The sequence below is a fragment of the Zalophus californianus genome, chromosome 7, assembly GCF_009762305.2.
Source record: "Zalophus californianus isolate mZalCal1 chromosome 7, mZalCal1.pri.v2, whole genome shotgun sequence".
Classification (NCBI taxonomy): domain Eukaryota; kingdom Metazoa; phylum Chordata; class Mammalia; order Carnivora; family Otariidae; genus Zalophus; species Zalophus californianus.
This window is the reverse complement of record NC_045601.1, coordinates 129,609,521-129,635,124: the sequence shown is the minus strand read 5'-3', so window position 1 is coordinate 129,635,124 and position 25,604 is coordinate 129,609,521. Positions and strand designations below refer to the sequence as shown.

The window sequence follows — 25,604 nt, the reverse complement described above, 5'->3', positions numbered from 1 at the left end:
TTGTAAACCCTAAGCTTGTTCCCATCTGCATGGTCCAAGATGACTTGATATCACCTCCATGTTCCAAGCGCTGGGAGGGAAGCAGAAGCCACATACACGTAGTTACATATACCATTTCTGTTTATAACCTTCTTGCTGGACTCTGGTCCCATGGCCACATCCATATGCGAGAGAGACTTGAAAATGTTGTTACTTGGGCATCAAGTTTCCAACTGCAATTGCAGGGTTCGCAAATGTATGTTGGAGTCAGCCGGCAGAATCTACACCAAGTATATTTTATTACTCTAATTTTATGGATGAGGAAGTAAACATTTCAACTTGACTAAAGTAAGAAAGAGAATACATGGTAGAGTAAGGGATTGGAACCAGTCTTCTTTGACGTTATGATCTACACAGTCTCACCCCCCTGCCCTATAGCTTCCGTCTTTTTTATGGGAGATGTCACTGCATCTAGGGGTGGGGCGTTGTGAAAGAATATCAGGATAACATCTAGAGAGGTTGCTGACACATTCAGAAGGAAGACTCGAGAGCCGGGTCAGACATTCAGGATCAGCGACCTCCCAAGCTGGTAAAGAAAATGCTAGTAGAGTGGCAGATGCTCAGCAGCATGAAGGAGGCCTCCTTGGCATTTATCTGACTTCTTGTTCAATTCTGGACTCTGAAGGAAAACTGGTATCTTCTGCCCAAAGACATTTTTTAGGTCTTTGGTTCCCTTGCTGGGAAATTAGTCTTTCTTATGGAGCTAGGGTATTTCACTGTTAGACCCTGAGGAGAGAGGTGTGTCCCTTAGCCCAAATGGAGGCTAGAGCAGGCTTTTTTTTTTTTTTAACAAATTTATATTCAACAGAGGTGTTCTGTTTTTTTTTTTTTTTCAGTAGGAATTCTTACTCTCTGTGATCCCAGAAAATAAGAAGTCTATGTGGAAACCTTGAATTTTAAGTTTTTTGATGAATATTCAGAGGTGGAGTACCACTTGATGGCTTGGTTTTAGAAGTTGAATAAAGCAGGTCACGGAGAATAATTACATTTAGGTAGATCAGGTGTTGGTGAGAGAGGATTAGATGGCGCCTATGGAAAGGATGACACTTGTGATAAGTGTTAGGGTAGAAGTGAATATAGGTAGGTGTTACCCAATAGAAATATAATGTGAGCCACATATGTAACTGGACATTTTCTAATAGTTCACATTGGTCAAATTAAAAAGAAACTAGTGAATTAATTTTAATAATACATTTTATTTAAAACAATATCTACAAATATTATTTTGCTTTATGCTCAACATAAAAATGTAAAAATATTTTACTTTTAGAGGAGGGTATGAAGTCTTTGAAATCTGTGTGTATTTTACATTGCCAACACATCTTAATTTCTTAATTTCAAGTGCTCCATAGGCATACGTGGCTGGTGGCTGGTACTGAGCAATGTGATTGTAGCTAATTAGACCTGGAAGTTTAGCCGTGAAAATCTCCGTGGTACAGTTTGAGGAACTCTTAGAGAACTATAACGTCTCAGCCCCCAAAATGCTACTTCACCAATATTGACCCACAATATGATATTCCCAACACAGTCTCAATTGTACTTGTCATTTCTAACATACTTTCTTTCCTTTTTTAAAAATTTGTTTATTTATTTGAGAGAGAGAGTACATGTGAGCTGGGGAAGGGGCGGAGAGAGAGAGGAAGAGGGAGAGAAGCAGACTGCCTGCTGAATGGGGAGCTCCACGCAGGGGTCCACCTGAGGACCCTGAGATCAGGACCTGAGCTGAAATCAAGAGTAGGATGCTTCACCGACTGAGCCACCCAGGCGCCCCTAACATCATTTCTATGATATTAAAAAATGTCTGGATACAGAGGGTATTCCTGAAGATAGGCAGCGTGAGTTCTTCTATGTACCAGGAATTAGTGACTTCTCCATGATTTTAAAAAGAGCCTGTTTCAAACGCCCACTACCCTGGTGTTGGTTTTGTATGCATGAGTTTCTATAAGGAGAGTATAATTGCTTAGGTAAATGTATGTTGATTTAGCATTCTGACATATCCCTAAAACTAGAATTTAGGTTCCTGTGCTAGTGTTTCTTAACCCTGGTTATCTATCAGAATTATCTGGGGAGCCAGGGATCCTTTGGCAGTTAGAAACTCCGGGATTGCTCTTGGGCAGGTCTATATTCCAAATCTTCCATGAGGCATTTGGATGGACAGCTGGGGTTGACAGCTACTACTGTGGGCTTATTCCCATATCTTAGAGAGGAGAATGGGCATGGGAGGTAGTAATTGTCATGAGTGATAGTTAGTTGGCCTGATCCTGGAGAATGGAGAGAGCTAAAATTTTATAACTCAAAAGTAGAGCAGAGTGGAAGGAACAAAAAGAAGCTTTAGATGGCAAATCCAGGAATGATTTAGTTCATCCTGACAAAACCAGCCAGACTTTACATGGGTAGGAGTTATACCATCTCTCTCCTGGAACATTAAAAAATAATTATTTGCTGCGTCTCTACTCAAACCCATCCTATTTGCGGGCCTTCGGGAGAGCCTCCAAAAAAGGTTTCAATTGCGAATGAAATGTGCAATTTCACAGTCTGTGAATGAAGAAGGATATTTGAAATATATGAATTTAGAAACTTCTAGATATCATAGAACACAGTGTTTCTTATTAATATTTTTAAAAAAGGAAATTTATTTTATCTGCCAATGTGATTACTTAAGTAAAAGAGTAATTAGATCTTTCCCCTAGAGTGCTATTGAAATGAGCCCAAATTATCATCCTATAAGTAAATATCAATACATTTCCCCCTTTTAGATGCTTTAAAAAAAAAAAAAGCATTAGTAAGAATATATGTGATTATTTTTGGTCACCTGTCTTCTGTTCCATCTTGCCCAGAACTTACGCTTTGTGTGTAGAGACTGCTTTTCTGATCCCAGCTAATCCTCTTTGCTCATTCCCAGCTATGCCCTGACCTGATGATAATTAGCCTCCTCAGAAAGGGAAATTCTTAATTATGGTACTTGAAAAGGGAAAGGGGCCAGAAAACTACAACTGCTTAGAATTTCAAAAGAAAGAGGAGTCAGCTTAGGTTCTGAACCTGACAAGGGCTTGAGGGCTGGACGGGTCAAAAGGGAATATTTCATAATCTAAATATATAATATGGCGGCACTAAACAGGTAGAGAATGCCTGACGTCTAGATGGCAGTAAAATAAAATGTGGGACAGGTGTGAGAAGGAGCTATGGAAAGGCTTTAGAAGAGAAGTTCTTTCCTTTTAATTCCTGCCTTTCATGGAGGTTATTTCTAGTGTTCTTTCCAACCTTGCTTCACTTACTCTAAGTCTTAGGGGAGAGCGTTGGGTTGGCCATGCTCAGGTTACTTGCTTGCCTCCTGGTTTTATCACAGCAGGACAAGTATGTTCTGTTCACCCTCCCTGGCTTCTGTAGTTGGAGACAGGAATCTGGAGTTACTGGACCATCAAGATGATACACACTGGGAACTAGGAAATCAGGATGCTTGTAGGGAGGGGAAACGGATGCAAGACAGCCAACACAAATCAACCAAACAAAAATATAACTGTCCTTTACAGTTCCTACGTCTTTGATGATTTACTGATCATATCCTAGGTTAATAACATCAGGACAACTTAAAGATAGAATTGGTCTATGTGTGATTAGTTGGATATAAAATGATTTATACAATATTTTGCTTAAGAGTTATATATATAAAATAAAAAAATGCATATGTATTTCTCCATTTCCTCCTCCTCATTTACTGAAAAGCATATTAATTGAACATTTTCCATTTGTCAAGCGCTATACTACATAGGGAGATACAAAAGTGAGTGAGAAGATATGGAAACTCTCTGTTTTCATCCAACATATTACATCCGCAAAGTCACAATGAGATTATAATTAATTAATCCAGATTAATCTGGTACTCTCAAAAAAGCAATATTTTTCATAAAGGAATTTTATATCTTTATGATATAAAGATATAAAATTTTTATATATTTATATATACAAATAGCTTTTCTTAAATTGGGTGATTCTAGAAGTATGGATTAAAATAGGAAATTATGTGTGTGTGCACAAGCGCACGCACATGCGTGCATGTGTGTGTGTGTGTGTGTGGGGGGGGATCCTAGTTCCGTTGATTCAAGTATGTTCAGTCTCGGACTGAGCGTGTATGAGGATTTGTGGTTTAAAGGAGCCTAAAATGAATATAGACTTTTAGTGAAAAAAACTGATATATAAGTTTAGGCTTTCTGATATGTCAGTGATGTGGTCAATATCTTAGCAGTTGGACAGAAATTTTTTTTTAAACCTAGTTTCTTTTAAATATTGGGTGAAAATTGGGGCGCCTGGGTGGCTCAGTCATTAGGCATCTGCCTTCAGCTCAGGTCATGATCCCGGGGTCCCGGGATCAAGCCCCGCATCGGGCTCTCTGCTCGGCGGGAGGCCTGCTTCTCCCTCTCCCACTCCCCCTGCTTGTGTTCCCTCTCTTGCTGTTGTCTCTCTCTGTCAAATAAATAAATTAAAAAAAATATTGGGTGAAAATTAAAAAAAATACTTTCTTGCCATCAGATTAAGGAGTTATGCTATATCAATGAAATTCCATCTTAAATTCAAACTTTGCTAAGTTCTTTTCAGCTACCATTTGACTGACTCATTTGTTGCATTTCCATTTAAGAAAAAAGTAAGATGACCCCTAGGAAAGGGTTAATTCCAAGGAAAGAGCCAGACAGGCACACGAGCTTGATGTCATGCCAATAGCTCAAGGCCAGGGAGGAAGGGTAATTTTATCACAGTAGAGTGTTTGCCAATCATATTGTCCCATGATCTAATCCCCAGGCATTTATTCCTGGGTTTTTGGGAGAGGGGCTTGGAATAAAAACTAAGATCTCTGTCAGTTGTTGGGGACCTCAGTGGCTCTACCTGCTGATTTGTATGATGTGGAGGAGTATCATGTGGGCAAAGACGATGTATATCCCTTTACTTGACATTGTCAGTGAGACGTAGGATGGATATGGGTGTGAATCCAAGGTTTGAGCAGAACCAGAGAAGACGTTACGACATGACATGACTATAATGGGCACTAGCAGAAATTAGTATTGGAGGCAACAGTAGTCACTTGAAGTGGCCCCAGCAGCAGTTCTGGAATGGAGAGGAAGTGGTTGTCCTGTGACTTCATGGAATAGAGTTGCCACCATTGATCTCATGATAAATATGGTTTGAAGAGCACCTTTGTTAGCATAAAAACCTTTACATTGGCAGTAGCCAAGCAGAAGTCTGAGCAGTGGAGAAAGAAAATGGTCGATGTTCCAAAGACACTGAGGGGAATTAGTTTGAGCATACGTGATCTAAGGCCTTAGATCCTTCCAGAAGAAATGAGGGGTAGTTTGAAATAAAGGTAGGAGATCCATAATAGTTGTGCCTACACTGAAAAAATCCTGGATTAAGGTTATAAATATGACCTTCAGTCTAATTTCAGATTGGCGTGGCCATTAAAAAGACATTTATGTAAAAAATTTTTAAAAAATAACGTATAAGTACACGTGTTATGTGCATAATTCAAATTGAGCAGATATATGATGAGAATTGTTTTCCCAATACTGCACGTAGCCTGGATTATTTTATTATTTTATTTTATATTTTATTTTATTTTATTTTATTTGTATTTTAGCGAGAGAGCATGTACATGTGCATGTGTGAGCCGGGGGGTGGCGTAGAGGGAGAGAGAAAGAATATCGAGTAGGCTCCATGCTCAGAGGGAGCCCAATTGAGGGCTCGATCTTAGGACCTTGAGATCATGATTTGAGTGGAAATCAAGAGCTGGACCCTTAACCAACTGAGCCACCCAGGCGCCCTCATAACCTAGATTATTTTAGAGGTGATATTCTATAAAACTGTTTAGATCGCTCACACTTAGAGCTATTTTTCCCTTAAGATGGGAAACAGGTGTTATATGAAATTTATAGAACATTTAAAAAATATATATATCTTTTGCTTTGAGACATTTCCACTGTTTTTAAGATTAAGGAAATATACAGGAAAATCATTTGCTGTTAGGTTTATTGAACTGACCTGGATTTGTGTCTGTAGACACCATTTGGCTCCTAAGTGATTTGAATTTCTTTTATTGACTTCAAAGGCTAAAAATAAGCACTCAGGAAAACATCCTTCCTTCTGAAATAGGAAATATTTTATAGAGATATAAGAAAGATGAAATATTTGATCAGTTTATACAAATCAACACAAATCAACTTAAGATTACTTTCCTGTAGTTTTTTTTTTTTTTTTTTTTTTTTTTTAATGGAGTAACAGAGTTCTAGAACAATGTTTGTCCAGTTGGGGAAAGAGCGTTTTAATCAGATGTTTGAGTTTCAAGAATTTCAATAGAATAAGAAAAGTTTAATTTATTGTCTTCTCAGAAGGAACTGCCTATTTCCAGTTAATCAGACAGATTCGCTCAGGAAATTAGCAGAATGTTTATTTATGTTGTCTTTTCCTACTTGTTCATGTTAAAATTGAAACCATGGGTAACACTTTCCCAGCCATTAAGCACAATTATTTTCTATATTCTCTTCAAGTTGATGTTAGCAAAATCCCAGTGGGTGAATTTGTTTGTAAAATAATATTTTATAAAATCTGTCATACGTAGTTGGTTGGAATAAGAATTTTTTAAGAATGATTTTAACATTGGAAGATATTGCCTTGTTACTCCAGTTCACTGGATTTATTTATATGCCAGTGAAATTCATATAGCTTTAAAATAAAAATGTGAGCACAGGAATCTATATGATGGTGAAAAGTATGGATAAGAATCTTAGAATCATAAAAATGCTAGACTGGATAGTACATAAGCTGATATTACAGAAGTCCAATTATTTTCCTACTGTAAACAGCTACATAGTAAAAGAACTGAGAGAACAATGTTTCCTGATACATTAACAATGCAGTGTGTTAGCAGTTGGACATGTTACTGAATTGTTTACCTACATCTCCTGAAATATTTGGTGAAATTTTATTTTTAAATTTTTTTAAAGATTTATTTATTTATTTTGAGTGAGGGAGAGAGAGAGAGAAAGAGTATGAGGAGGAGAGGGAGAGAGAGAGAGAATCTCAAGCCGACTCTGCACTGAGCCTGGAGCCCGACGCGGGGCTTGATCTCACTACTTTGAGATCAAGACCTGAGCCAAAATCAAGAGTCGAATGCTTGACCAACTGAGCCACCCAGGTGCCCCTGGTGAAATTTTGAAAGACGTATTTTTCTACCAGAATAAGAAGTTACACTATATCAATGAAACATCATATAAATTTCAAGCTTTGCCAGTCATCATGTTGACCAGAGTTCAATAGTTGCATTTCCATTTTAAGAACAATTTTACTTGAAAAGTTTTTCATGACCTTGTATTTTATGCTTTTAGTATAAACCAGTCCTTAATCTCCAAATAATTCCATTTAGAGTTTCCTTCAGATCATTTTTGTTTTCTATTAAAAATAATTTTACAGAAAATATGATTTTCCTTAGTCTTCATCAGATTAATTGACCAAAAACCTTATAAAAAAACCCAAGAGAAGTCTTGAACCATTGCTTTATGAGATAAGCATAGATGTCTATAAATTACCAGATTTTTTAGAGAAAGGATTACTAATTAAGATTGTTTAAATGAAATCTAATAATCCATGATATTGATTGCTTCCATATTAAAGTGTGTTGTAGTGTTATGAAAACATTACTACCAGAATGAAGACTTAAATACAGTGCATTTATACAAGTAATCTCAGATCTAGGAGGAAGATGTGTTGTTAAATGAATGAAGGCACAATCAAAAAGATTTAGAGGGTGACTGATGTCTAATTTTAGGTACATCCTAATTTGACAGGCGATATTATACACGACATATGTTGATTGATTTCCAGGTAGAATGAGATTGCCAGGCTTCAAACTAGAAAAAAAAGGAAACCTACTTTGATATTTTTGGAAGGACTTTTAAACATGTGTAAAAAAATAATATATTTATACCTAACCTTTGAATTATTACCATTACTTAAGTAATGGAAAGATCTTCCTGTTTAGAAGTTAGCTCCTTAGGGACATACTTTAACTCTGAGGATTTGAGGTCCAGGGGAGCCCATGATGCCTCAGTGCCTTGGGGTGCAGGGGATAAAGCGTTGCAGCAGTTATACACTCAACAACACTCCAGTGGTTTGAAAGTTAAGATGCCTGTAATTTACCACGAGGGAGGGCCTTAGGGGAAGAAAGAATATGGCTCAATTAATTAGTACTTGTTAGCAAACTTCAACTGTTACCCTATTTAGATTTTCAAATCACTGATATCTCAGATACCCACAAGATTTGGAAAGGAAGTGAGAATAAGCAGTGGAGAAAGCTAAGTTGTCCAGCAGGGCACCAGCTCTGGGATATAGTGTCCACAACCAAGCAATTGTCACAGGTTAGCCTTTCTATAAAGAAGAAAAAGGAACTGGTGTCCGTTTGCTGTTTTTAACCCTGTTGTTGAAAACATCCATGTCTTTTAGTTTGGATTTCTGAATAAGATGAATATTCTGGAAGACCACCTATGGATTCCTATGAAAAGTCCAATATAAATAAATTAATTTTTGAGAGCTGTCTGGAGCTTTTTTATGGCTGTGGGTTTTCTTTTTTTTTAAATAATTTTTTTATTGTAATGTTAATCACCATACATTACATAATTAGTTTTTGATGTAGTGTTCCATGATTCATTGTTTGTGCCTAACACCCAGTGCTCCACGCAGAATGTGCCCTCTTTAATACTATTCACCAGGCTAACCCATCCCCCACCCCCCTCCCCTCTAGAACCCTCAGTTTGTTTTTCAGAGTCCATCATCTCTCATGGTTCGTCTCCCCCTCTGACTTACTCCCCTTCATTCTTCCCCGTGTGGGTTTTCTATACTCATTATCTTCTAAGTGGCTATTGTTTGTATTTAGAAAAGGTAATGATTTTTTTTAAGATTTATGTATTTATTAGAGAGAAAGCACAAACAGGGGGGAGGGGCAGAGGGAGAAGCAGACCCCCTGTTGAGCTGGGAGCCGGACATGGGGCTCTATCCCAGGACCCTGAGATCATGACCTGAGCCGAAGGCAGATACCTAACCTACTGAACCACCCAGGTGCCCCAAAAAGTTAATGATTCTTAATGATTATCTGGTTATTTTCAAGCAATTATGCCAATAATTTCTTCTTTGTTCTAAAAGTTTTTTGGTTAAATCTCATGTTTTCATGGTAGGGAAGCATATTATCTTCAAATAATAATTATACAAAATATAATTATTTTCAATAATTTTAGCTCATTCTCCCCCCCCCCCCCCATTTTTGGCCAAGATTTCTAGGAGAATGTTGAATAATAATATTGATAGTGAACAGTTGAGTCATACTTTGGGTTTTTGTCATTAGGTTTTCTTTTTGTTCTATTTAGGTATTTAGTATAATGAAGACTTCGGTTTAAGATAACTATTCTTTATCATAGTAAGAAGTATTCTCGTGTCTTTGGTTGCCTTTAATTTAGAGTATGTTTGTAAATCAACTTTATAAAATAGTATTTGGATTGATTTAGTATGGTAGAACATGTTTGAGTCTGACATAGTCTCCTCTTGCTATATTCTAGTACAGCCCCTGATTTCCACGTTTATGTTTCATACATCTGGCCTTATGGACATTTAAACCTGAGTTCTTCATATTGGATTTTCAAAGAGGGGAAAATAGGAAGTTTTCTCAAATTTATTCATAAAGTTCATGGGACTCGTATTTAATTATAGTTATGGAGGCTTCATGCCTTTAAGAGGAATACCGTTCAGGAGAACATTCTAGTTTGTAAAATGTTGGTGCATAGCTAGACTCATAGAATGTAAATTGTTTAGTTAGTTAGTTTACATGCAAGTTTTGTGTTCATTTAACTTATTTAACTTACAGTATATTACAGAAAACATGATGATTGGTGATAAAAGGCTGAGCGGAAGCAGGTAGATTCACAGGAAAAGAACAAGAATGGAGTCCATAAAAACCTCCCAAGGAACAGACAGACGCATTCAGATTTTCTTCCTCTGGAACTAACCTAGCTGATCTGAAAGGAAGTGATTGCCTCGTTGAGCCAAGACACTTCCATGATTCACACTAACCTTCCTCTGGTGGGCAATTTCATTCTCGCTCTTACAGCCCCCAAGGAACTGCATGGGTGCACACTGGAGGATTTCCTGACCAAAGTTCACGTACGGTGTAATTTAAGTAAAAGCCCTGATTACATTCTGTGCTGTTCTGAGTTAAATGAACCTGATACGTGTGGAAGGGCAGAGGCGAGTACATGTGCTTTCCTCCCCCAGATCAGTAAAAAGCAGCACGAGCAAAGCATTAGCTGAGGCCGATTCTAAACATCGAACAGCTAATTCTAGGAGGTTGAAAACAAAAATAGACTATCTAGAGTGCAGACAAGACCAGTGTATTGATTTATTAATTTATGTATTGCACCCAGTTGCTTCAGTGGAGAGCCATACTTTAATGTATATATATTTGCAAATGCAATTCTCAGGTTATTCATCTGACTATAACAAACAGTTAAATATCAGCCAAATTAAAATCTGTTGTATGTACATTGCTAAACGCCCTACTTTGAATTTCTCAGTGGGTCTATTAATTTTCCTGAGAGATGACTGTAGATATATCCAAAAGCATATTCGGAATGATCAGGGCACTTTCAGAAATTTATCCTATTGGTAACCTACCTTCTGGTAATAGACACCTTATTCTGAAACCACCCTTCTGTATTAAATCATGACACTATCCAATGAAATACGAGCAGAGGAGCTAATGTTAAGATGAAGTCTGCTGTTTCCAAATTTATAATAAGCTCCATGTATTTCATTGTCTTAAACTCTGCTTACTGTATTTAGGTTATTGATTTATCAAGGCAAGATATACCAATGAAAAGGAGGAATCGTTTTGATATTTAAGAGTACGTTCTTATCTGACTCATAGGCTGATTTATGTTATAGCAAGAAATTGGCAAAATTGTAATAAGTTACAAATAATAGATTATAAGTATTATAATTACTTATAAATAAATTACATATAATTATAAATTACATATAAATTATAAGTAATTATAATTACTATAAACATTATGGATTCCCTATCTCCAGAGTCTTGAGAGTATAGTGATTTAATCCCGAGTTTTCATTCTTACTTTGAAATAAAGGCCTATGCAAGTGATGTGTCCCCTACTCCTCCTTGCGGGGGGCATAATCATCCTTATCTGGCTCTGATTTTTTCCTATGTCACTAGTCACTATCAAAAAACTGTAAAGTATACATTTTCATTTGCTTTTTTTTTTAAAGATTTGATTTATATATTTGATAGAGAACAAGCACAAGCAGGGGAAGTGGCAGAGGCAGAGGGAGAAGCAGGCTCCCCGCTGAGCAGGGAGCCCCACAGGGGGACTCGATCCCAGGACCCTGAGATCATGACCTGAGCCAAAGGCAGACGCTTAACCGACTGAGCCACCCAGCGCCCATATACTCATTTGCTTTTCCATTCCCAGAATGTAAGCTCTGTGAAGGGAAGGAATTTTGAGTGTTTTATTTTACTGACGTATTTATATAATAGGCACTCACTAAATATTGGTCGAATGAATAGATATGAAACATCATACAGCATAAAGTGACACTGTAAAACAACTTAATAATAATTTGAACAAAAACATGAGTTAAGGGCCCCTGGGTGCCTCAGTCAGTTAAGCATCTGACTCTTGATTTTGGCTCAGATCATGATCTCAGGGTTGTGAGATTGAGCCCCACCTCTGGCTCCGAACTCAGGACACAGTCTGCTAGTCCTTCTCCGTCCCCTCTGGTCCTCTGTTGCTCTCTCAAATAAATAAATAAAACCTTAAAAAACAAAAAAAAAAAACATGAGTTGAACTCAATTCTGGGACTTGTGAGGAAGTTTCAAAAATTTACTTCAGATAGCAGTTTCTCCAGAGAGACTTCTCTGAAGTCCCCAGTATGGGCTGGATGCTCCTGCTCTGTGCCCAAACAGATCTCCATCCTTTACCACAATATAAAATCTTACCAGACTGTCCATGTCTCTCTTCCTTGTTCTCAGAGCTCACTGTGCTCTGAAGACAGGGCCACAGGGTTTTGTTTGTTTGTTTTTAAAATCCAGACACAATGTTTGGTTCCTAGAAAGCACTCGGTTACAAAAGCAAAGGGAAGGGGTCTTGAAGGAAAATATAGACGAGATGGGGAATAGAAAGGAAGAGATGAATAAAGGGTGGAAAAAAAGTTGCTCATTTAATCAAGATAGAACATCTGGACAAGGGAAGAATTTGGGTATTGACGTAGGTTCCCAAGAGAGGTTTATTTAACAAATGAATTCAGATTTATGAGTACCTCTGCGTGCCAGGCACGCTTCTAGCCACTGAGGGTGTTGCAGTGAACAAAGAGATGATGTCATTGTCCTCATGGAGCACTTTTAGGTTAGTTTAAAAAAAATTTTTGTTTTAGTTTTAAATTTTTTTTGTAGGGGGCAGACAGACAATAAACAAGTGTAATGCACAACATAATGTGAAATATAGTGGAAAATGTATAAATTGTAAAAATAAATGAATTATATAAAATATATGAATTATACAATATATATGAAAATAATATATAATATATGATATGATATGATATAATGTAGAATTTGGGGATGCTTAAAGGGAATCCGTGGATTGCCTCTTTGTAAAGATTCCTCATAAGCCTTTACCTGTAAAATGCTATTTGCCGTATCCCAGAACGCGAAGCACAACAGAAATCACTCGAGGAGTGGCATTTATAATTTCCATGTGTGCCTCAACCCAGCCTGAATGTGGGAGGCGCGATTTGCCTAGATGTTGAAAAACCATGCGTAGACCTTCGAGGGGCCCATGTCCTAGTTGCGTGCAGAAGCACCCGGCCCCCGAGGGGAGACTTGGGGGTCTGGAGGCTTCCTGCGCACAGGCTTCCTTCTTGCGCCCCTGGGCGGGACCCTCCTTTTTGAACTGAGAGCGGGGATGAAGAGGGTTTGAGAACTTACAGACCAGATAAACTCCAGACTTTTGGTTAAAAACGACTGCGCTCCGTTTCTTTCTTCAAGGTCTTGATTAAGTTGGTATTATTTACAAAGTCGTTTCAGTAGACAAAGAATCGAGTCTTGTACTGGAATGGGGGTGATTGCAGGATCTGGGTCCCCATGGTAGACTCCTGTGGGTACGTGATAATAATTAGAAATACACTATCGGGCGCCTGGGTGGCTCAGTTGGTTAAGCGACTGCCTCCGGCTCAGGTCATGATCCTGGAGTCCCGGGATGGAGTCCCACATCAGGCTTCCTGCTCAGCAGGGAGTCTGCTTCTCCCTCTGACCCTCTTCCCTCTTGTGCTCTCTATCTCTCATTCTCTCTCTCTCAAATAAATAAAAATCTTTATTAAAAAAATAGAAATACACTGTCACTTTTGCTTTAATAGAGGCGAATTATTTTGCTATCATATGGAAGAGTGTGCTTCGGGTACCACAGTGCTTTGTGGTAGAGGGGAAAAAAAACCAAAAACAATTACATGAATGAGGTAGAATGACTGTGTTATTGCAGTGCATAAGACTTTGATTACAGACTGCCAAGATTCATACCAGCCTAGTAGTTGTTGACAGATAAGGTAACAAAAATGAAACTCATTTATTTTTTTCTTTATTGAGACCTCAAGGAAAAGCAGATTTTCAGTTCTTGCACTTACTACGTTGATAGAACAGAGACTGACAATGAAAATGTGCCAGTCCAGAAATATAAATTAAACCTCGGTTCATATCAAAATTCCATTTAGTCTTGGAAAAGGAGCTGCTGTTTGGATTATTTTTGATCCTAAATCAAATATGCAATGGAGGATCACCGTATACCTGGTATTTGTTAACCCTTTCTTGTGAACAATACTTGCAACCTTACTGTTGTTTTCGGTCGACGATGCTTTATTTCTTTCGCAGTGTTTGAGGCAACTTGAATTATAGTCAGTGTAGGTTATATTTTACTGAATGCAAATTGCTAGCAACAGACATATACATTTCAGTCTGCAGGAAGTATGAAACTAGATTTGGAAAATTGATAACAGACCCTTTTCTCTATTACAAAGTCTTATTCGATGCTACAGTTTGATTATCGAGACAAGGACAAAAGTAAGTGAGAAATATAAAGTGAGGATTTTGGGATTGTTTGTTGAGATTGTTGATGTGTATTGAATAAAATTTCTGACTAGATCATTTGTACCTTCCCTTCATGTAACTTAAGTTGACAGAGCAAAAAAGACCTCTTACTTTCTTTTCTTTTTCTCTCTTTATCTCCTGCCCTCCTTTACCTTCCCTCCCTCCCTCCCTCCCTCCCTCCCTCCCTTCCTTCCTTCTTTTCATCCTTCCTTCCCTCCTTCCCTCTCTTCTTTCTCTCTCTTTCTTTTCACTTTCTCTCTCTTTCTTTTTATTCAACTGTCGACATGGAAATTTTGCTACAGTTTCTCATAATTAAGACACTACGAAATCGATGACAGAATTCTGGAAACAACAACACGGTAGACTTGGGGAATGGATATACACGTGGGTAAACAGAATGATCAGTGAACCCTAAACATCATTATAATCCAACAGTGTCCGTTTCTTTGAGTATATCCTAAACATAATTTTGCTTACATTTTTTTATTGTTATTCTAAAGTCTACATTTGATCATATTCTCATTAATTTTTTAGCAACCGAAAGATAGCATGAACTCGTTTCTTGAATTACCTTTTCTGACCTTTTGCAAGATGATAATTACAAAAAAGGGAGGCCTGGAAGGACTTGTACAAAAATTAAGCTTATAAAGTAGCTAAAATGGCCCTTCTGTGCTGGTGTCGATTTCAAAATTAACATTTTGGTTCATGTGCTTCTAATAATCACTGACCCTTACTTCATGTACTTTCCACAGGAAATGAATACAGCAGAAATTACTTTGACCCACTGATGGATGAGGAAATCAACCCAAGGCAGTGTGGGATGGAGGTCAGCAGAGAGGGTGAGCTAGAATTAAGTATGTAATTTTTGTGTCAGAATATTCTTTTCCATTCATGAAAATGAGGTGACAAAGATCACACATGCAGTTCCGTTTAGATTTTGCAGCTTACAATTTAAATGGTAAGTTTTAACCACTAACAACATGATGGGCAGCGAAGGTAATTTTTGATCAAGGACAGCCAGCTGGTCAGAGAGAAGAAGCAGGAATTTGCTTTCATTTGACACTGCCGCCGGAAGCGGTTTGGTGTCATTATAAGGCCCGTGTTATGCGTATGAGGAGCATCATCACTTCACAAATGCCATCTCTGCTCTTTGAGATTAAAATGAGCATTCTTTGATGAATTGCAAAATTCATCTAGCGTAAGAAGATTCTATGCATGGTGACTACTGATTCCTTTCATTGGAGGCCGGGCACCTCTGCCTGGGTTCTGAACCACAAAGGTGCAGTGGTCTGATGATTTCTTCTTCTATAACCTTGAGTCTGTTGCAGTTGTAAAATAACAATTCAGAAGATGACATCTCACACTGGGCACCAGTCACTGAATCTGAACTTTTTAGGGAAAGATGAGGTAAATCCTCACAGATAGGGGGGCTCAAGCACGGTGCAAAAATTATTTTAAAAGACAGTTTTCAATAACTACACCTCTTTTTAGATGACACAGAATCCACGGATATCATCAAAATACGTATGTACAAGATAAGGCAAGAACTTACTCTCAGGGCAGTTTTTACCAGTAACTCAAATGAAGGTGAATTGAAAACTGGAAAAATCTCAACCTTTTATTTGCCCAACACACTTGGGGGATGAAAAATAATCCCAATGCATTCTGGAGAGGAGTATCAATTGGATTCTTCTTGAAATCTGTTTTAAATCCTTGGAGATCACAATATATAGCTGTGTTTGATGGAGTTTTTGTAAGGTGAGGACTAAAGTTGGCTTAATAAGATGCTCAATGATATATGATGAGGAATGGCTGTAAACATGGACAGGCAAGTGACCCAAAATATTGTGGGCCACTCTTCCCTAGTCAGCAGTGATCGCCCAATGCCTGGGGTTCACTTTGGGTCCTGTGTTTCAGAGCAGGCAGCTGTCTTTATATCAAGTTTTAAGCCTGCAGTTAGTAATCATTTCTTTTTCTTTTTGCCGGCTATTCAAGCCTATTTCATCTAGGGAAATAGACAGTGCCAATGAACACAAGATCGCCTTCCACATCCTCTGTGGCACAGAGCTGAAGACCATGCAGGGACATAACAGGCCTGGGAGGGGCCGCCTGAGCAAAGGTGCAACGCACAGCATTTTGTGTGTTTGCCCCATCTATCTTCACCCTAGTTCAGCTTTGTTCTCATATTTATTTGTTTTTTATTTGTTTATAATTTTTTTTCTCAAATCAATACAGCTTTTATTGCATCTTTAAAAGACCACAACTAAGTCTGAAAAATCATCCAGCATCTTTCTTTTTCTGTAGCTGGGCAACTTAGATCTTATTCATCAGCCTGCCAGACTGGTCCTTTTTCAGGAGCATAGATACCATCTCCAAATTTTCTGTCATCCTTGTTTTGAACTGTGGTGGCTTTACTGAATCAAAGCAGCTGAGTGTGATCCCAGTTCAGTGTCATTTCCTTCAAAAATTAACTCATCTTTCTTGAGTTACTGAACAAGCAACACCTGGCCTCATCCAAACCCCGGGGATGTATTTTTCACCCAAGAAATTTCAGATTTCAACAAGAGAACCATTCTCCTGAATGACAACGTTGGTGGTGACGTAAGCTTTCGCAGACCTCATCCTGTAACGGAAGCCCAGTGTCACGCCCTTGACCCTGTTCTGTACATGACTACAGACAGTGTGGACAGTAGCCAGTTCTTTGCTGTTCCCTATCACTTGTCAGCTCAGAGCCTCTTCTATTTCTTTCCAAGGAGACTGAGTTCTACATTGATGTGCTTGGAGTCTCTTTTCAGGGTTCCTCTGGGGCCCTTCACCATAACAGTGTCCCTTCAGAGTGATGTTGACACTTTCAGAATGTTGACAGTCTGATCGCTGAGAATGGTCTCCATTCTCACAGTAGGTGTGGCAAAGCTGTTTATAATTTGTCCTCTACTTGCTTCCAAAATAGTTGGAGACAGCTTATAATAGAAATGTAAATGCATATGGTCAAAGCAAAGTTCAAATATAGATGAAAGAGGGATTTGAGAATGCCTATACAAAGAAGTAAATGTACAAGAAATCGAGGACAGTATTATAACTATAATTAATCGCTTACTCTTACTTTGTGCTTCTTGGAGGTTAACTATAAAGGGATATCAGTTAGATAACGTTCAATGTTAAACAGAATTTATTACTCTTTTTCAGTGTCGATAACCCACCATCACCACCACCATTTTTTTAATTTTATTTATTTATTTTTTAAAGATTTATTTATTTATTTGGGAGAGAGAGAGGGGGTGAGTGGGGGGGCAGAGGGAGAGGGAAAGAAAGAGTCTTAAGCAGACTCCACGCTGAGCCTGGAGCCTGACTCGGGGCTCGATCTCACGACCCTGAGATCATGACCTGAGCTGAAATCAAGAGTCGGATGCTTAACTGAGTCACCCAGGCAACCTTACCATTTTATTTTATTTTATTTTATTTTTTTAACAGTAGATACTGGAAGGATAATATTATGTTAATTTTTTATCTAGCAAAGATTGTAAAAATAGTGGACAATTGGTTCTTGGTTCTTGGTCAATACATTTTACTTAATATAGAAAATAGATCTGAGTGTTGCTACAAGGCATCTACTACATAGCTGTACAACATTTTATTATCTTACAATTTGGATATGATTTGATGTAAGTAATATTAGTTTGTGGATCAGTCAGGGTTCTCCAAAGAACCAGAACCTAGAACCAATAAATAGGCTCTCTTTCTGTCTCTACATATCACATAATACATGTATAACATACATGTACATAATACATATACAATATATGTATATGCAGAGAGAGACAGGCAGATAGAAAGAGGGAGATTTAAGAAATTGGTTCATGTGATTGTGGGGACTAGCAAGTCTATCTATAAAGCTAAGGCTGGTAGGGTGGAGATTCAGGTAAAGTTTGATGTGAAATTCAGGCAAGCACTGATATGCAGTCTTGAGACTGAATTTGGCAGGGCAGCAGATTGGAAGTGGAAGCATAATTTCTATATCGCAGTGTTGAGGAGAATCACTTCTTTGGGAAACCTGCATTTTTTCTCACACCTTCAACTGATTGGACGAGGCCCACCCACATTGCATGTAGAGTAATTTGCTTTACTCAAAGTGTACTAATGTAAATGTCAATCACATCTGAAAAAGACCATCACAGCAGCATCTAGACTGATGTTTGACCAAACAACTAGATACCCCAGCCTAGCCAAGTTGACACATCAAGTTAACCATCACCTGTTGCATTTAATAATAACAAATTAATACATAATAATGGAGTGTTGAGGCCCATGGATTTGACATGCTAAATGTGTTCTCCCTGATTACCAGACTTTAATTCTCTTCCTTCTCAGTCTCAAGTGAACACCAGCTCCTGCCTGGAATTGTCGGATTACTTTTGTCCACACCCACTTTTCCTTTGCTTTAATCTATTATCCACATAGCATCTTGCTCATCCCCCATCGAAGCTCTCTTACTATTGCCTGTTGCTTTCAGGGTAAAGACCACTCTACTCTCCTTCTTCATCTCAGGTCCGCTGCACTTGCTCACTGTGCTCTGGCCACATTGGACTTCCTTTTGTACCTTATATGCATGGAGCTCCTTCTGGACACTGAATGCTCACAGGTGCTGGGACAGCCTCCTTACTGGCCATTGTACTCTCTTCCTGAAGATTCAGCTTACATGTCAATTATCCACTCCCCTGACTAATCAAAGTGATGTTTCCCTGTCTACCTTCTTTATCAAACACATCGCAATGATCACTAAACTATTTATTAGTGGGGTTACCTGTGAAATGTGCTTCTCCCCTATTAGACCATCTCCTGAACACAAAGAGGGATGAGATTCTGCTTACCTTGTTCACTGATGAATTCTTTAAGGCATAGCACAATAGTTGGCATAGAGCACGAGCTGGCTTGAGAAATCTTTGTTGAGTGAATGTAAAAATGAAGAAATGAATGGAAAGTGCTAAGCATAATATCCCAAACATGGCGAGCCTTCTGTACACAGGAGTTATTATTACTTCCTGAGTGCTCAAGGGGTGTCTTATGCTGGACATAGCAGCTCTGGCCAGCCCATGCAAAACCGTCCAAAGTAGCTGTCGTTATTTCTATTTTTATAATGAAGAAACAAGCTGAGAAAGATTTGGTAGTTTTCTTAAGATCAGAGAGATTTGGCAAGCATGGAGTGGAAATCTGATCTCTATCTTTGGCACTATCTGTTCTCTTTTCCATTAGGTGTTGCCTTTTTCCTGTTGGCTTTCCCCACCTTTCCCTTTGAGGAAAATTTCCGAAGGGGAAAGTAAGCAGATTGATTCAAATTGTTGAATTTAAGTTTGAAGGGGACATTCTCTTGCCTTCAGTTCCTGTCTTATGTAACCCATTTGACCCTCCAGGGTTCTACTGGGACAACACTGAGGGTGTTTCTCACCAGGTCTGCCTACGGAAGGAATTAGAAACTTTTGTTCAGGTTCCTCTCATACAACAAGTCAGAAGCTGTCTATAATTCATTACTTCATAATGAAAACGAAAACACTAGTTCAGAATGACAGAACCTAAACTATTGAAAAATTCTGTACTTCATACAATTACTAAGTAGTTAACAACAAACAAACAAGGAAATGGGGGTGGCTGCCCTTGGCTGAGTCCCTACTATATTCTAGGCATGAAGCAACATGCTTTATGTGTGTTATCTTCTTAACCCTCACTTCCATCCCATTTGGGGGCGCAGGAAATTAAAGCTCAAAGACTCTAAGAAGTTGCCCCAAGATTACAGAGCTAGTTAAGTGGCAGAGCTGGGATTTGGACATAGGTTTGCCTCTCTCTAAAGATGGTGTCTCTGTATTAATGCCATTTACGTTTTGCCTATCTGTTTGCTTGACATGCAAGATGTATGTTCATTTATTCTTTTCTGTGATCCTCATTGGTCTGTCAGGATTACCTAGTCCTTATAGTGAGACTTTTATTACGTCTGCAGAGATTTCCCCATCTATGCATCTGCTATTGCTCACTGTTAATTTCTAGATAAGATTCTTTTATGAGCCATATATCAGCATTATAAGTTTTGTTGCTGTTCTCCCTAAGAGTTATCAAGTTCCAGGTAATGCCGGAATACAAGTTCATGCTTCCCTAATGTACAACCTGCAAAATGTCTTCTGGGGATGGCCCCTTCTCCCTTTCCCCCAAATGTTGGAGTGGTGGGAGGTTTGTGCGGGCTCTTGGCAGGAAAAGAACATTTGAAGGTCAACTGATACTTGAGAAAATCATCTGCAGCATTCAGTGAGCAGAAGCTGACTTCAAAGACCTTTTTATGTTACACTTTCAGACATTCTATCTGGCTCTGGCAGCCTAGGCTTTCCTGACTACTCATCCCAAGTCCATGAGCACAGGCTACAGTGAATTTCTTTCCAATACTGATGTTCAAAAGATCATAGGGATGGATGGAAATGGGAGACCTCGAATTTTCAGGAACTTCTCACTTGGACAGTGAAAACCCATTAAGGCTCTTCTAGAACACTTGATGTTGGAGTTTCAGATGTGAGTTGCAGAACTGACTACCATCCTGAGTTGGCTCACCCATGGGGTACAAAGTGAGAAGTAGTAGAAATATGTGGGCTTTATCAAAACTACCTCTGTAAGGGTACAACCACAGTTTAGTTCATCCACTTGCCTCCTAGAAGAAGGGGAACATTTTGATGTATGTATGTCTATTCCAAGACAGGGGTGGTCATCCAAATTTGCATCATTTATGTTTGGTTCTATCCAGTGGCAGACCTACCTAGATGACTCTTTAAACCCTTTTCCAGAACCGTGTTTTTTTGATCATGTGTTTTGTTTTGTTTTTTTATATGTTTGGTTGGTTGGCTGGTTTCTGTTTTTTAGTTACATGAGCCTGTTACTTTAAATTCATAAAAGAACTAAGTAGCACTTGTATTGGCTATTATATTGCAATATCATATATAAAAGAATTTAACACCACCTAATGCCACTTAAGTTTGTTGTTTCTTACATATATGCAGTAAAAAATAGCATATGCAGACAGTAGGTAGTGGAAAACACTCATTCATTTTGCTTTATATATTCTGTTGTATGATTTGACAAACCGTAATGGCTTGTTCTAAAATGACTTTTGTGTAGTGCATGTCATAATCCACTGAATTTTAGATCATTTTTATTGGAGAAGAAGTATCCTATTATGAATACCCTGCAATATACATTTAAAAGTCATTGTTCCGTTATCATTGATTTATAAAAGGTTTTTTTTTATTTCAGAGGAAGGCAGCATATTGAATAGAATTTGTGTCTATGACCTACAAAATAACTAAAGAGCCACAATGATTAATAATTTCTTTTTGTAATTCAATTTGCATATTTATAAATTAACTGATGAGAAAGTTATCATAAATATGTTCTTTTAGCACTCCTACAAGTTGATAATAGAATTCTCTGTGATCGATTAATGAGGCTGTTTGACAAGCATGGACAAAGAGAAGCCCAAGGTAAGAGACTAATTATTTTCAATCTTTTATATTAACATCGGTTGTAAATTCATTAAGACATTTTCCTGCAAATCCTGATCTGTGTTTTCTAAACATAACCCCTCACTGATGACCTGTGTGTGTCTTTGATGGTTGCAAATACTTAAATATAGCTAAAGCTGGGGGGAAAGGTAACTATGGCTCAGTTTTCTAGAATTACATAGAATTTATAACCCTAAATAGTGAAATGATTTACTTGCTATTGCAGGATCTTACAAGGAGATATGACATATTTGGATTCTCTACTATGGTGCTATATGCCACTCTTTTTAAAGAGTGTATTTTAGCTTTTAGATAAACGCTTTGGGTGATAGAAAACAAGCAGTATATTGTTTTTAATCTTAGTATGGGAATTCATACTTGTGAATGTTAGGCTCTTTAAGTAAGTAATTCTCATGTGTATTAATATAGGAATTTAAAGATAATCCCTTAAAAACTAAAATCTAAATTCTTAGGTTAACACATACAAATTCATGCCAGAACCACACTGGAGATTTCACCAAAGCATTAAGTGTAAATTGTTGTATCCACTTGTATTTAAATTCATTAAGTATTTTTTTTTTCTCAGTATGTGCTTAGTTCTTCTCAAATGATCATTGTCTCTTTCTAATTTATTTTTTTATTATTTTATTTTAAAGATTTTATTTATTTATTTGAGAAAGCGAGAATGAGAGAGAGAGAGAGAGAGCACATGAGAGGGGGGAGGGTCAGAGGGAGAAGCAGACTCCCTGCTGAGCAGGGAGCCCGATGCGGGACTCGATCCCAGGACTCCAGGATCATGACCTGAGCCGAAGGCAGTTGCCAAACCAACTGAGCCACCCAGGCGCCCTCTTTCTAATTTAAATAATTCTTTAAAATACTTGTGAGGAGATGGGACTCGTGGTTAAGTCCTCTATATTTTTAGTTATTTTTCTAATACATTTATGCTTAGTCTTCACCATTTGGTAACTGTGTCACCTTGGGCCAATTTCTTAACATTTTTTTGCCATTTCTGCCAAATGGACATATGATCCCTCCCACAATGGAGTAGTTATGGGGATTAAATTATTCATTAATACATGGGCAGACATCATAAGCACACACACACAGGGAATAATGAAGATAATTGATAATGATGAAAAAATTAATACCAACTAAACATTTGCTGAGTGCTGACCAGGTACCTGGCATTGTCCTAACCACTGTTCAATTCTAAATACGGTAAGTATTTTTTTTTAAAGATTTTATTTATTTATTTGAGAGAGAGAATGAGAGAGAGAGAGAGAGCATGAGAGTGGGGAGGGTCAGAGGGAGAAGCAGACTCCCTGCTGAGCAGGGATCCCGATGTGGGACTAGATCCTGGAACTCCAGGACCATGACCTGAGCCGAAGGCAGTCACTTAACCAACTGAGCCACCCAGGCGCCCTAAATACGGTAAGTATTAACTTACTTAAACCTCCTAACAATCCTGAAGGTTAGGCCACCTTTTTAATCCCCATTTACAGAGTAGCATCCCCTAAAAATTTTATTCCCGCCTAGATACATTTCCCCTTAGCTTTTTTACTATCAATTTGTGTAACTTTTTATTTCTTTTTGTCTTTATAAACCAAACAGACTCATTTTCAGGCCAGCTTGATCCCTCATTTTGAAAGATCCTCACTTGAATGAAGAATTAATCAGGATTCCCCAGAGAAACAGATTTCAATAGAACCAATAGAAAGAGAAAGAGATTTACGGGGGCTGGCAAGTCTGAAATCCTTAGGACACACTGGTAGGGTGGAGATTCAGGTAAGAGTTGATGTAAAATTCAGGCAGGAGTTGAAATCTTGAGTCATAATTCCTCAGGGCAGCAGGCTGGAGATTCAAGAAAGAGACAATGTTGCAGTCTTGAGACTCAATTCCTTCTTTTTGAGGAAACCCTAATCTCTACTCTTAAGGCTTTGAAATGACTGGATGAGGCCCACTCACATCATGAAGGGGGATCTGCTTTGCTCAAAATCTACCAATGTAAATGTTAATCACATCTAAAAAAATTACTTCACTGGCAACATCTAGACTGGTGTTTGAACAAATAACTGGGCACCGTACCCTAGCCATGCAGACACATAAAATTAAGCATCAAAAATGGCTATGTTTAAATTAGTGAGATTTCTATATTTTTAGTCTAATATGTGAGTCAGCAAATATATATTGAATATTTGTGTGTGTGTGTGTGCTAGGCATTGAGCAATGCCCTTTTATACCTACTATGTCCCTTCCATTCTGACAAGTCTTTGCAGCTTGGATCCTGGAAACCATCCATGTACACATTTACAGGTGGCATCTGATAGATTTTCAAAATAATTTGTGAGCTTTCAAAAGTCTTATGGAACTTACAGAATGAATAGCCAGGTATTATTTGTCAGTACTATATGGTCAGCTATGTTGTACAAGAGGATATATTTGAGACTTAGAAAGTTTAAAAACTTGTGCAAGGTAATACGGTGAACCAGTGAACAAAGGAACCAATCCTCTGGACACTGAAGCCCAGGGCTCTTTCCCAGTATCCTACCTCATGTCCTGCTGGACACCAAGCTCTCTTCCTTTGGTTAAAAGTGTTTAGGTTTTTGTTAAAATTCTAACTTTGGAGGCATGGAAAATTCCACATTTTATCTTCCAGCATTTTTTCCCAAGCCTGGAAGAGAGAGGATTATTGTATATTTACAGTGTGCATCTAGCTAGATGAATAAATGCATTTTGTAGATGATACTGTTTTCAGAAGATAGAGAGAGAAAGAAAGTACACACATACCATTTATATAAATGCAGGCATTTCTATGCAAATTAACAAGGCAACCCAGATAAAGTCCCTCTGTTTGCAAAGCTCAGGAACTGTTCTCAGGGATCCTAACTTGAAAAATGAATCCAAGTGCTCTGGCTTCTCCTAAACATATTCATCTCCCAAGTTGGTTTCAGCAAAACGGTGAGCAAGTTGGTAAGACGTTGAGGTAAACAACATGTAATATTAACACACAGAAAAGCGGAATATCTACACTTCAGGAGGTATTTGGTAAGTGGGAAAAAGGCTTTCAAGGCAGAGCCTGTACTTGACTCAACTTTGGGAACATGACAGGAGGAACAAAAGTTGTTGGCATTGGGCTTGTTTTTTAATCATAAAACTTGTTCTGGGCTTTAGCAATTTCCCAGTACATTAAACAGAGAATAACTTGCTAAACTGTAGATTATGGAAAACCAAGCTGTATCCCCGATAAGAAAAAATGTAGTTAGATGACTGGGTCTTAAGCCAATGTTAAAGTGACAAAAAGCAAGTCAAATTTCATGTGATTTTCTTGGGGTAAATAGATGAGAGCTTCAAGGAGATTCTGGATTCTGAAGAGCCAGTGAGTTCCAGAAAGAGACCCGAACCCCGCAAAGAGGACAGCCAAGCCACTTCTGTCTACAATGAGGCGTCTAGACGTGTTCAGAAAAGTATAATTCTGCCTGGAAGTTCTTCTTTGGAACAGGTCAGTGTGAAATGTATATCGAGAAATGTAAGATAATCTCTCTTTTTAAAATAGCAAGTTGAAATGTCAGTCCTACACATCATCCATTGGTTTTACTCACCAACCCACCCCTGTCTAGAACACATGATTCACGACTTGCCCAAATCTTTTCCCTTATTTTTCATATACCTTTTAGCAAGCAGAACTTACGCTATTTATCAATATCACACAATTTAATTTTACTTCATCTGGTTTTATTTCATTTACCCCGAGAAGAAAGGTAAGCTGAGTCAGGCTAAAGAGGAAAAAATATCACCAGGGGAGTGGTACTTACTTCAGTGCATTGTTAGAGGAGGAGGAGATGAGTCATTCA

General features: G+C 38.2%; 1 protein-coding gene and 1 pseudogene across 1 annotated transcript in view; one reads left to right on the top strand and one right to left on the bottom strand.

Moving 5' to 3' along the window:
• The window catches only part of OFCC1 (orofacial cleft 1 candidate 1), a 65,778-nt gene that overhangs the window by 35,568 nt on the left and 4,606 nt on the right, over positions 1-25,604 (top strand). The window contains exons 7-9 of the mRNA XM_035728348.1: positions 14,974-15,060; positions 21,664-21,732; positions 25,092-25,252. Of these exons, the coding sequence (XP_035584241.1) occupies positions 14,974-15,060; positions 21,664-21,732; positions 25,092-25,252 (317 nt within the window). The remainder of the gene's footprint in view (positions 1-14,973; positions 15,061-21,663; positions 21,733-25,091; positions 25,253-25,604) is intronic.
• Positions 16,542-17,112, bottom strand: LOC113927398 (annotated as a pseudogene).